Here is a 12,226-nt window from a genome sequence, read left to right as displayed (position 1 = left end):
ACTTTTCGTGAATGCGTGTACTGAAGAGTTTTGTGTTTACTGTTCAACCCTCCTGTTTTGTCTGTTTCCCTGGAACAGCAGTAATGTTTCTGGGTCAATTTGACCCGGGGCATATTCAATTATCCAAAAGTGTCAGAAACCCCCAAAAAATACAAATACAAATTTTTTTAAATCAAATTTTTAACTCCATTTCTAACTATTTAAATCAATATTTGGTCCATTGTAGTTCTTTAATTCTCACAGATCATGGTTCAATGAGGATAACTCACTCGTTTTTCATTCAAATTAATGTTAAAACTTTTTTTAATGTACATTGGAAAGACCTAAATATAGATACACTTTTTTTTTCACCTGACATAGATTTTTGTTTATTTTATTTTACTTTTTTTTAATTAATTTTTTTATGAAGTGATGTTGATAAATTAACAGGACACCTCTTCTGTCACATGCTGCCCAGATTTTATGCTGTATTTAGCTTGTTTGGAAGGCACATTTTGCCTAAAATAGACTCACTTATACCTGCAACATAACAGGAGGGTTACACCTTTATGTGTTTAGTTCATATCCCTACTTTTCGTGAATATTTAAGAGTTTTGCGCTTACTGTTTAAGGACGGACATTTAATTTGGACTGTTTGAGTTGCCGTACTTTGGTTTTCTTTTGCGCATGCGTGTGGCAGCACCATTGAAAAGCTACACGAATTTTAATATTTAAACATGTCAGAGAAAGGAGAGGTGGATTTAACTGGCGCCAAGCAGAACACGGGTGTGTGGCTGGTTAAGGTGTGTATATATGGATTTAATATATTGCTGTATGAAGGGAAACGGGAACAAATATTAAATTAGACATCCCTAAAGCTAATGTAGCTTAGCATCCAGGGCTACAATGAAACAAACCGTTCTTTGTAGCTAACTGTTAGCCAGCTAACAGAAATATCCGACCAGAACTACGTATAATGGTTATTTTTAAGTGTAATTGACCATAACATAAGTTTAAATAAAGACAATCGTTTGATAATACCTGAAAATAAATAACATGCGACAGTTAGATGTGGGAGCCACAGGCAGGAAGGGTCTGCAGAGAGCAGAGAGCTAAAAATCAACATGGGTTAAGAATAACATTCCCCTAATGGTGGTAGTAATGTTGTTATTTCTTCATATAGTTCATATGTGGATGTTTTGGACTTACAGAGAGGCTGAATATACAACATACACATCATTCATGCTACTTTGGTATAAATAGTCACATGTCCATGTCCTTATTTCTTCCTCCAGGTTCCCAAATATCTCTCTCAACAATGGGCCAAAGCGACAGGCAGAGGAGAGGTCGGGAAACTCCGAATCTGCAAGTATGAGCTTCATTTAGGATCAAATTATGTGTGAATTAAGTTACACACTAAATGTTTTTTATGTTATATAAGCTCTCTAACTTATCCACTCGCAGGATAAGATCAGACCCACCATCTTACAGAACAGACACATGGTTCCCTCTCCCAATCAGTCCACCCCAGGCTGCGTAATCTAGGAGTCACATTTCATCAATCTTCATCTTTAACAGCCACGTTAAACAGCTCACTCAGTGATGTTATTTTTCTTTAAGAAACATCAGGAAATTAAGACGTTTTGTTTGAACCCCAGACCTCAAGATGTTAATTCATGCTTTCATTTCATCACGCATCGACTGCTGTAACTCTCTGTTTTCAACTCTCAGCGTGTCCACCCTCAGTCTCCTCCAGTCAGTACAGAACGCAGCAGCCAGAGTACTAACATGGTCAAACAAACGGTCTCACATCACCCCGGTACTCAAATCCCTTCACTGGCTCCCGTCACCTGTAGAATCCAGTTCAAAATTCTCACACTTACCTTCAGATCCCTTCACGGTCAGACTCCAGAATATTTGTCAGAACTCACCCCGCCCACTAAGGTCCAACATGTTACACTTTTTAACGGTTCCACGAACACACCTCAGCACTAGCAGTGACAGAGCTTTCCAGGCTGTAGCCCCACGACTCTGGAACGCTCTGCCGGTATCCATGCGCTCTGCAGAATCTACAGATGCTTTTAAGTCTTTATTAAAAACCCATTTATTCAGGAAGGCTTTTAATTCATTTTCGCACAACTTTTAATGCTTTTGTTGATCATGAAACCACTTCTAATGCTGCCTATTGGTTTTATTTTCTGTGTGTCTTGTATTTGTAAAGCACTTTGACTTTTGTCTGTGAAAGGCGCTGTATAAATAAAGTTTACTTGCTTACTTACTTATATATTTCAAATGAATTTACAGCTGACTCATCCTAACTGTGTTTATTTTTGTCTTAAAGGAAAGGAAACATGGGGAAAGCAGAGGTAAATATGTTATAAAATCACACTCAGCTCTTATTATAGTCAGAATATGAATGGTCAGTTTCAGTAAGAGATAAAACATCTTCGATTATTGGGACTTTAGTCTATCGTTAGATTATTCTGTGTATGACAGAATCTCACAAAATGTGTTATTATAGCCACATAGGTTTTGCATTCATGAGAGCAGATGCCTAAGAAATACTCAACATACCTTTCTTTATGATTGATGTTCTTTGAAAAGATATTGTATAACTGTGGATAATAAAACAAGTTAAAGGACCAGTACGCATCCTGTGTACATCAAACTTCTGCACTGATTACAGGACCATGTCAGTTTGATCAAAAATAAGAGAAGATGTTAAAATGTGGATGATATTCTCTCCAGGTGTCTTTCACATTGAACGAGGAGCTGACTGTGATCGAGGGAATTGAAGATAAGACCGTGTCTGCGCCTCGTGACCACCCGTTCACCATGCAGTCAGTGGGAGGTCAGACGCTGGCCGTCTTCACAGAAAATTCATCAGGTACGTTTTCTGTGCCTTGCGAGAGAAACAGCTCCACCATAAGATGCTTGCAACAATCTACTAACCGTGTGATCAGACGTCTGTAATGTGAAGTTTATTTTTTGTAGCCTGAAGGTAAGTTCTGTGTGATCGGGTGGAGGCGGCGCCCGTCCTGCTACAGCTTTCTGTTTTCTTGCAAACTCTTGCCCTGGCCTGCTCGTCTCTCTGTGTGTTGTGAGCTTTCACCAGCGTGACGGTCCACAGTCTCAGAGATGCTCTGTTCATGAGGGAGACATGAACACTCAGCGGAGAGAGGCTGTCCTGTTGAAACGTGTCGTCATCCCATCTGATCGGAGTTTCAGCCTCATCGTTTGATCCTCTGTCACTTCATTTATTTGTGTTTTGACTTTTCCAGTCTTTCTTTGCCAATCCCCTCAATTGATTTGATCTGATCAGGCACAATGGTCTCATTTGAAATTGATTAACATAGAATAGATCTGAATCAACACAAATCTTTGCTGAGTTTGGAGTTGATTGAATTTGTGCATGTGTGTCTTTGGTTTGGTTTGGTTTCTCTGCCCTCGTCTGCCCTCTGGATGTAGTTTTTGTTGCTGTGGGTGCTGGTGAGTTTGGATTACTGAGCTTTTAATTTGTGTGTCTGAGTGTAAGGGCTGCACAGCTGAAATAGAATGTATATTTTGGAACTTGTATTAAGTGCATCAAGATTTTAATCATTTAACAGGTTAAATAATTTGTTAAAACACTGATCCCATTAAAATGATAACCTGTTCCCTCTCAGACTTCAGTGTATTTGTGCAGCCCTGCTGTGGATGAGTGTTTCAGTGGCTCTTGGTTTCTGTGCTTGTCTGTTGTAAGGGCATGCTTGCTTTGCTCATGCGCACACGTCTGTACCCGTCAGAGATGATGAACGCCGAGATGCTCTGTGTGATCAACATTTGGGTGTGCGACTAAACCCTGGGTGTGGTTCTTGCTGTTCGATCCCCTCCTCCCTCCGTCTCCCATCCCCTGTACTTTCATGTTTACCATCCCTCCCTCCCTTCCTGTAGGCCAGTCAGAAGAAAGATCTGATGGCAGCAGCTCAAATTCGGGGGCGGGGTCAGGTCCAGGTGAGTCTAATGCTTCACCAGCAAGTGACAAAGTTGCACCAATAGGAACCAGACACACTGAGTGTCATTTTTATCAATGACTTATGTTCATAATATCACAGTAGTAACCCGGATACATGCTGGAGAACATGCATGTATTGATACCCGAGCTGTAGACACACCGTCCTTATGAAGCACCCAGTTCCTCCCTGAAGCGTCACACAGGACTCTCCTGTTTCTGAGCACTGATCATACGGAGCGTCTGCACTGAGTCGAATGAAAGATGGAAAATAACGTATGATGTGTCATTCTCATGGTGATGGTTGTAGCATCAGTGAGTCCAGATGTGATGATGTGGAACTTGATGCCAGTTTAGATCTGTTTAGTGTTGAGAACAGTCTCAGAAATCGACCTATGATTCTTCTAACACGTTCCCTTCAGCTTGTAGGAGCGAGTGAGGACTGATCTAGATTCATGTAACGAGCTAAAACAAACATCCAGCAGTTTACTAATTCTTTCATTCATTTTCTGTTACACATGTAACCTCTCACCTCCCCTCTTAATGAAGTAAAACTACATTAACATTCATGCATACACATGAGCTCAAACTGAGGTTTTAATTAACTCTCTGTTTTCAGATAAAATCGCCTTGGAGGGCGTGGTGGTGCAGAGAGCCGAGTGCAGACCAGCTGTTAGCGAGAGCTACATGAGGCTGAAGAGGTGAGTGTTTGCAGAGTAGTGAGTGTGCTTTGAGCTTTTTGACTGTAGATCCTGGGAGGATCTAAATCAGTGGTGTCCAAACTTTTTTTAAAGAGGGCCACATTTAACGTTGTCAGAATACCTCAGGGCCAGTGGCTCCTACTTTCCTCTTTTGGAGGAAATCTTTTTTCAATAGGGTCAGGCAATGTGGGAAAAATATTGTCTCATTATTTCTCTATGGCAGGATCACGATCTGGATGTCATCGTACTTTTTCATGTTGTTTTTAAGACTTTTCTGACCAGCAGGCGACATTTTTACATCAAAATAATTATTTTCCTGCACTCCGAACATTTTTTACACACCAAATTTAGCCTTTTCTGCACAATTTCATAATTTTGATCATGTCTTGTGTCCTCTTTTGTGTCTTCTGAACTTTTAGTGTTCGTCAAGAACATTTTTACATCAGGATAAAACATTAATTTGAACACCTGTCAACTTTAAGAGTTCTTGTGTTTCTTCTTTATTGCCATCTTGCAGAATTCCCAAAGCTTTGGCTTTATAAAAGTAGTCCATATGAAACTTATTGAGACGTTTCTGGATTGACTTTAGTTTTGTTTGTGCACTTGAAAGAAACTGCAAATGAACTGATGATTCAGAATGTGATTAATTTCTGTGCTATAGATAACACGTTTTGTTGCATGACCACCCTGCCTCTACACGTTTTAAGATGGAAGCTTGGGGCCATAAATTAAATGGACGTGGGCCGCGAATGGCCCCCAGGCCGTACTTTGGACATCCCTGATCTAAATGGTATCTCATCGTCTATCATCTAACAGGTTACAGATTGAGGAGTCCTCTAAGCCGGCCAGGCTGTCACAGCAGCTGCAGAGTCCGGTCACCAACAACTACAAACCTGTGGCCAACCATACCTACAATGTAAGACGTGTAGCCTGTACGGGGTCTTTGTTTCATTGGACTAATCGGATTTATCCACATACATTGAAAATGTAGTGTGCACTTACAAAAACATAGTTTATAGAAGCATTCGATGAGTGTTCGGTGTACATTTAAACACATCATTGGTAACCACATTATGTTCTGTCATAAAACACCTCAAACAACTCTCTTGTCTTTCACATTTTTGCCTGGACATAATTTTAATTCTTCAGAGCATGACTGGCTCTTAGTTTACTGACATTTGAATGATATTTGTAATAAAGGCGTCATGTTCTGGTGGACATCTGATGTCTCTTTGCTTTCTCTCCTGCAGCTCGAGTACGAGAGGAAAAAGAAGGAGGAGGGGAAGAGAGCCCGAGCTGACAAACAGCAGGTGTTGGACATGTTGTTCTCTGCTTTTGAGAAGCACCAGTACTACAACATCAAAGACCTGGTGGACATCACCAAGCAGCCTGTGGTAAGAGCAGAGGGCGATGTGGGCTCTCTTTAAAGACTGGTTCTCTCACACTGAAGCTTTGTCTTCTTTTATTATAGGATGTGCACTTATTACAGCTTTACATGTATTTTTTAGAATTGATTTTAAGACTTTACTGATTACTTTTAAAGCTCTACATGGACTTACTCCGAGCTATATAGCAGACCTTGTAGTTCCTTACGAGCCGGCGCGTGCATTGAGATCCTCGGGCAGAGGTTTATTGTGCATTCCAAATACAAAAATGAAAACCAAAGGGGACAGGGTTTCAGTGAGGGGTCTGACACTCTGGAACCATCTGCCCGAGGAGATCAGGTCTGCTGAGTCAGTGAGCTCTTTTAAATCCCTTCTTATCACAGAGCCCTTCCTGATTTTATCTGAATTGTATTTTATTTTAACCGTCTTAAGAAATATATTTTAAAAGAATTGTATTCCTTTAGAGTTATTTGAGGGGAATTTTATGTCTTTTAAAATGTTTTATTTCTTTATCTTGACTTGTGTTTTTATGATCTGCCTATTTTGATTTTCTGCCCATATGAAACACTTTGTAACTAGGTTTTTGAAAAGTGCTCTACAAATGAAATAATTACATTATTATTACACAAACCAGAACGCTTTATTAATCTTTATCACGTTTTATTCTTTTCTCAGATTTACTTGAAGGAAATCTTGCGTGACATCGGCATCTACAACGTGAAGGGAACACACAAGAACACGTGGGAGCTGAAGCCAGAATACAGACACTACCAAGGAGAGGAGAAGACCGACGAATAGATCCTGACAGACTATCGTCTTCTTCAGAGGGAGGCTCCTCTCAGATCAAGCCTTGGTTGGACTTTGGAGCTCTCACCTAATTCTCTTACATCAGGTCTGAAAACACACAGGGTAACAAGGTCACGCAGAGTTTTAGAAAGAGAGGCCGAGGTATCTTATTTTGTAGGAGACGAGAAGAAGAGGCTGTTTAGGAAAGAGAGGTTTTATGCTCCTGTGCTCTGTCACCTTCCGTCGTGGTTTCTGTTACAGCTGCAGAGTAACCTGGAGGTAGATGTTTTTGATTTAGCTCTGTCCTCCATCAGAGGCACAAACTCAGCTTTCGAAGAGACAGAAGATTCGACTCCGAGTCTGAACTTTGATTATGGTTTTATGATTCAACTGAAATTAAATTAAGGTGAACTGAGTGTTTAAGGATAAACTTTAGGAAGACAAAGGATGAGACAGGTAATGCTTTGTACTGCCAAGCTGACTACTTTTCTCTCAACATTTTGAACTTTTTTTTTTTTAGACCCAATGTATCATGTTTCAGAATCCTTTGAGATAAATTGTCAGTGTTGATATTGTAATTTTAAAAAATGTGCTTCAGATGTCATGTTTTAACTTTTACATTTGATTGACTTATGCAATAAATGTGTTTCAAAAAGTTTGGCTTTTCGAAGTAAATGCATAATAATCTGCACCAGAACACCTCAAGGGATCTGTACAGGATGTATGCAGAAACTACAATCGGACAACACGCGCTATTTCCTACAGCTTACCAAACTTCTAGTATTTGGGGTACTGTCTTCAGAAATCCAGCCACAGCAATCCACATTTCCCTATAACCACACCTGTGTCCAAATAGCTTCAACTCAAGTACATTAAATTGCTTTAAGTGCATGTGAACTCATCTGTACTTCAGTCCAAAGTGTATTATGATGGCAGAGCGGCTTCACAAGCCACCTCAAGACATGCTATTAAAACTGCTAAATGTAAGAATCACAAGGCAAGAACTGAGTCCAACTTTCTTTTATTGAAGACAACACATTGATCTGAGACATTGCATCAATACAGGATTTATAATGTTTGGATGTATTGCATCACATTGGATATTTTTGCATTTTGGCATAAGATGGAAGAAGAAAGCAAATCTCCATGGATCAGTCCTCCCTCAGGTGTCTCCAGTGTCTTCTGGATTACCTGCAGGAAAGTGGAAAGATTAATGAAGATGCAGCACAGCTATAAATGTCATAATACATACATCCTGTAATGTGTAATCCTCCAGATCTTCAGTTATCTTAAAATTCTGTTTTAAAAAAACATTAACTTCGATAATTATTCCTGTATTCCTCAATACAATCTGTGCTGCTATAGAACTTAGCAGCCAGAAAGCACGAGGAAGGTTCAGTTTAGCATCTCTATGCAAACCCAGAAGCCAACGACACCTGCTTCAGGTCTATCAGCGGATGCAACTATAGCCAGAGGAATTAGGACTCACCTGTCAGGTATCAGCTCTCAATGTGACGGCTTAGCAGAGCCTGCTGCAGCACCTCTCTGGTTTCATTTGCAGATCACACCTTGAGACCGGAAAGATAAGAAAACATTGAGTTATATTCATGGATGAGTGATGTAATGTGGAGCAGGTTAGCAATAGTTTTCATTTGTCCTCCCCGATTCAATCTGAGATGCCATGAAGAAAGGCAGGCAGAAAGCGCAGGGACTTTTCATTTAGCATCTGAAAGTGTAAAACCCAGGATGTCTCACAGCAGAGAGCCCAGGCTGTCAAAGATGCAGCTTCTCATGAGACTTTAATTCATATTCAAACCTACACATACAGCATGTAATGATATATTCTGCACATTTTTACCTTCATTCTGCACATGGCTTTGTGTAAAGAGGAGCATTCTGGTCAGAGATTCTCCCTGGACTCATGGTCTCATGCTGCACACACAGCCTGCTTGTTCCTACAGTCTGTGTTTGAGCTGAAGCTTTATGAGGAAGCTCAAACACAGCAGTCATCCTCCATCTGGCTCACACACGTGTCCTCTGCTGGGCCCATGAGACACTGAGGGGGGAGGAGAAGGAGGTCATTTACTTCATATGTAATGCATACATTAGTTTAAAATTAAGTCCCTTTATAAAGTACATTTAAAAAAAAGGCTTTATCTGCATATTAACACAACAAAGCAGCTGTGGGAGAATCTGATTAGGGTGCATATCGCATCATTGAACCCTTGTATTAGACACTACATATATGTGAACATATTCTTGATGAAAGTCAAACTAACAAAAAAAAAAAGGTAAGACATGAAGGTTTTAAGGGTTTCTTTAAAACTCAAGTCAGCATTAATGTTAGCTAGCTACACGAGGTATGCTAGCTAAAGGCGCTACCGGTGTTCTGACATATTCGGTGTCCCTGCCTAAATGTATCCTTCCTGCTCCAAATCCCAGTTTAACCGCCTGTTTAAAAGCTTTTTTTAGCTAGCTTGAATGCCGCTTTGTTAAGACAAATGTTGGTGTTTTTAAGATGTAAACGTGGCATCAGGATACAAGATGGCTCCAGTTTATCTACACGTGTCTACAGCTGTAAGATTTACACACCCTGAGAAGCTTCGTTTACCGTTAGATAAATAACTTCCTCTTAAACATGTAAAGTTAAAATACTTACAGCACAGCAGGAGGGCAGGGAGGGATGAACCCTGGAGAGTCCTGGTTTCTAACATTGTTCTGTCTCCTGGGAGCTTCTGTGAGTCCAACTGAGGAAGAGCAGTGAGCTTAGAGGGACTTTGAAGGCGCAGCTGAGTGCTTTATAAGGTGGTCGGATTTTGCTCACTACCGCCCCTAGTGGTAGAAGAGGGAGGGTGTTAATTTACACTGCCGCCCCCTGGTGGTCATGTCTGGAAGTGACGCGTTGTTTTCTGAAATTGACAGATGGTGCTTAATTGACATTTCTTTGAGCCCAGATGAGAATGTGGGAAGGAAATGAATCTAGTATTCTCTTATTTGCTGTTTCACACAAGTTCAAGGAAAGTTAAACTCAACAGCTATAATCAAGGACATCAATTAGATCAAGGTAGGTTGCAATTAACATACATTTTGAACTATAGGCTACATTTAGGTTAGCAAGCAAAAGCAAGAGCTAACATCTACCTGTACAAAAAAAGTTATTGCACAGGAAAAAGAAATACACCATGTTCCAAGCAAGTTGCATTTTTGTGAATATTTTAAAAACTATGTCAACATTCGTTCTCAAATTTGTCAAGAAGTCAGATAGTAAATATATTTCTTCAACTGTGTGGTTAAAATGATGCTTTTCGGCTGTATTTTTAAATAAATGCAGAATCAGCAGAAATGAGCGTGCCAAATTATTATGCAAGTTGGTGATAAGAGCATATAACTTGTGAAAATTAAAAACTAGGCACCATTTTAAACGTTCTATTAATTGAAAATAATAAGATTTACTACAACTGTATTCCAACTTCAACAAAAACAACATTTTTCTTTACATTTGTATACAAAATAAAACTGTTAATGTCTTTGAAACATGTCAAATCTAAAGTGTTTCTCTAATGTCCAAATAGCCTCCTTTTATTTCAGTGAGGGTCAGAGGTCTCTGGTAAACTGATTTAGTTTCTGTTAACACTGAGCTACACCTTGTATGGCTTTCCAAAGATGCTCTTTGAGCTGTATTTCTTGTCATTATTGCAAATAATCTTCTTTATCATTGACCACAAGTTGTCAGTCGGGTTGAGATCGGGTAAGCAGGCAGACCAGTACATGAGGCGATCCTCTTTTGTATTTTCCTCCATGGAGGAAAAGACATTCAGCTAAAGTGTTCATGCATGAGCACAATGCACCATCACATGCCTCACGTTATTCCCAGGACAGGATGGCATCTCAGGGCTTTAAAGAGGATCGCCTCATGAACTGGCCTGCCTGCCTAAAAGGACATGATTAAATACGTTTTATTTTCTCTGTTTTCTTGAGATCCCAATTTATTTTTCTCGTTATCTCAAGATAACAAGTTTTGTTTTCTTGAGATAACGAGAAAAATAAGACGAGAAAACTGAAAAATTAATGAAATGTATTTAATCATGTCCTTTAAGGGCTTCCATAGATTAGATTTAGCCCACATTTTGGTGCAATGTGAACATAATTAAATAGGTTATGTGTACAGCTAAAGCTTTATTTAACAGTTGGTGATGATTAAATATTCATGTTAATACTGAATAGTCTGTTATAGTAAATATAATATAAAATGTAATGACACTTAATGCATCAGTAATAAGCATCAATCAATTTAATCTAATGCTATAGGCTTATGTAAATTGGCCACAGACATCAAAGTGGTTTCATTATAGTCTGCTAATAGAGGCCAGTATGTGTCAATGTTGTTGTGACGGTGCTGCAGTCGTTGCAGATTCAAATAAATACTTATATTTGAGTTTAAATGACCAAACAGGTTGACGCTGAATTATCTATGGAGGCACAGGCTGGATCAAATGTGGAGCATAAGGCAAACACGCACGTGCACGAAGCGCGCGCCTGACTCTCCTTCAGCACTGACTGAGGAGCTGCAGCACATCTCCTCTTAATTGGACTCCGCGAGTTCAAATGATCCTCCATCAGCTTCCTGTGGATTAATGCTCAGGCATGCAGGCACCAAATAAGACATAAGAACAGGTGAGTTAAATCTTAGTTACAGCATGACCTCATTTTTCACGCATGACCTCCATAATGTTTCATAAAATATAAAGAAATGACTTCAAAGGACTGAATAGTGATTACTTTCTGTACAAACAGTTACAGCTGGATCCCAGCTGTTGAATGAAGAACTAACAGTGTGGGTAATGCTGCGTAAAACTGTGTGTTCCTTATTTGAAGGAACATTGTGTTTAGTGTGCTACAGGCAGTAAACAGAGAAGCAACAGCCCAGCTTCAGCATGTTCAGAGCCGTGTTTGGAAACAAGAGGGATGGAGGAAAACGAGGGGAGAAAAAGAAGCAGAGGAATCAAGGTAAGAACTAAACTTCTGAAACTACCTGTGTGACAAAACTGACATCGTCTCTTGTTTTTTTCTGAAATTCCATTTTATCTTAATTTTCTACATGAGTCTAGTCCTGATGTCACATTTTAAAGACGCCAGCTCTTGCATTATCTGAAGGCAATATTCAGGTTCTCTTCTCTTGGGTGATTTAAGTAGAGCCATTTCAATTAGCCTAATTCATTAGTGTGTTCTGTCCTTCACACAGTGTCCCGCTGCTTGCATTTAAAGTGTGTCAGGAGAAGTTAGAGTGGGTTAGGCAAAACAGTCTGACCTACTAAAAAACATGCTCAATTTTACAAGAATATCTGAGTCGACCGCGTCTGAATGATCTGATCCTGCAGGCTTGT

General features: G+C 39.8%; 2 protein-coding genes, 1 long non-coding RNA gene and 2 other non-coding genes across 6 annotated transcripts in view; 2 read left to right on the top strand and 3 right to left on the bottom strand.

Moving 5' to 3' along the window:
* The first annotated feature begins 647 nt into the window (after positions 1 to 647).
* Positions 648 to 7,498, top strand: LOC117809452 (general transcription factor IIF subunit 2-like). 2 transcript variants are annotated; one of them, XM_034679012.1, is made up of 9 exons: positions 648 to 782; positions 1,275 to 1,348; positions 2,321 to 2,345; positions 2,728 to 2,866; positions 3,913 to 3,972; positions 4,590 to 4,671; positions 5,488 to 5,587; positions 5,922 to 6,065; positions 6,732 to 7,498. In XM_034679012.1, the coding sequence occupies exons 1-9, from the start codon at positions 717 to 719 to the stop codon at positions 6,852 to 6,854; spliced, it is 813 nt and encodes a 270-aa protein (XP_034534903.1). In that variant the 5' UTR covers positions 648 to 716; the 3' UTR covers positions 6,855 to 7,498. The 2 variants fall into 2 exon arrangements, with proteins under 2 accessions (XP_034534903.1, XP_034534911.1); XM_034679020.1 differs by lacking the exon at positions 3,913 to 3,972 and having other exon boundaries at positions 651 to 782.
* Positions 7,499 to 7,846: 348 nt separating this feature from the next.
* Positions 7,847 to 9,634, bottom strand: LOC117809468. Its single transcript, XR_004630466.1, has 4 exons — positions 9,502 to 9,634; positions 8,701 to 8,898; positions 8,332 to 8,410; positions 7,847 to 8,033 (listed from the first exon to the last, which is right to left on the bottom strand). It is a non-coding gene; the product is annotated as an uncharacterized LOC117809468 (long non-coding RNA).
* On the bottom strand, positions 8,173 to 8,305 carry LOC117811018. The gene has a single exon (XR_004630910.1). It is a non-coding gene; the product is annotated as a small nucleolar RNA SNORA31 (small nucleolar RNA).
* Positions 8,493 to 8,627, bottom strand: LOC117811019. Its single transcript, XR_004630911.1, has one exon. It is a non-coding gene; the product is annotated as a small nucleolar RNA SNORA31 (small nucleolar RNA).
* Positions 9,635 to 9,722: 88 nt separating the features above from the next.
* The window catches only part of LOC117809430 (protein TANC1-like), a 43,726-nt gene continuing 41,222 nt past the window's right edge, over positions 9,723 to 12,226 (top strand). Inside the window, exons 1-3 of the mRNA XM_034678982.1 lie at positions 9,723 to 9,906; positions 11,296 to 11,516; positions 11,733 to 11,849. Coding sequence (XP_034534873.1) covers positions 11,777 to 11,849 — 73 coding nt within the window. The 5' untranslated portion in view covers positions 9,723 to 9,906; positions 11,296 to 11,516; positions 11,733 to 11,776. The remainder of the gene's footprint in view (positions 9,907 to 11,295; positions 11,517 to 11,732; positions 11,850 to 12,226) is intronic.

This window comes from Notolabrus celidotus, chromosome 3, assembly GCF_009762535.1.
Source record: "Notolabrus celidotus isolate fNotCel1 chromosome 3, fNotCel1.pri, whole genome shotgun sequence".
Lineage (NCBI taxonomy): Eukaryota > Metazoa > Chordata > Actinopteri > Labriformes > Labridae > Notolabrus > Notolabrus celidotus.
The sequence above is the reverse complement of the archived record's forward strand: the minus strand, read 5'-3'. Positions and strand labels throughout refer to the sequence as shown.

Coding starts and splice junctions, on each gene's coding strand:
- LOC117809452 (XM_034679012.1), top strand. CDS start 717: ATGTCAGAGAAAGGAGAGGTGGATTTAACTGGCGCCAAGCAGAACACG. Junction 783..1,274: donor CGGGTGTGTGGCTGGTTAAG/GTGTGTATATAT, acceptor TTCTTCCTCCAG/GTTCCCAAATATCTCTCTCA. Junction 4,672..5,487: donor AGCTACATGAGGCTGAAGAG/GTGAGTGTTTGC, acceptor ATCATCTAACAG/GTTACAGATTGAGGAGTCCT.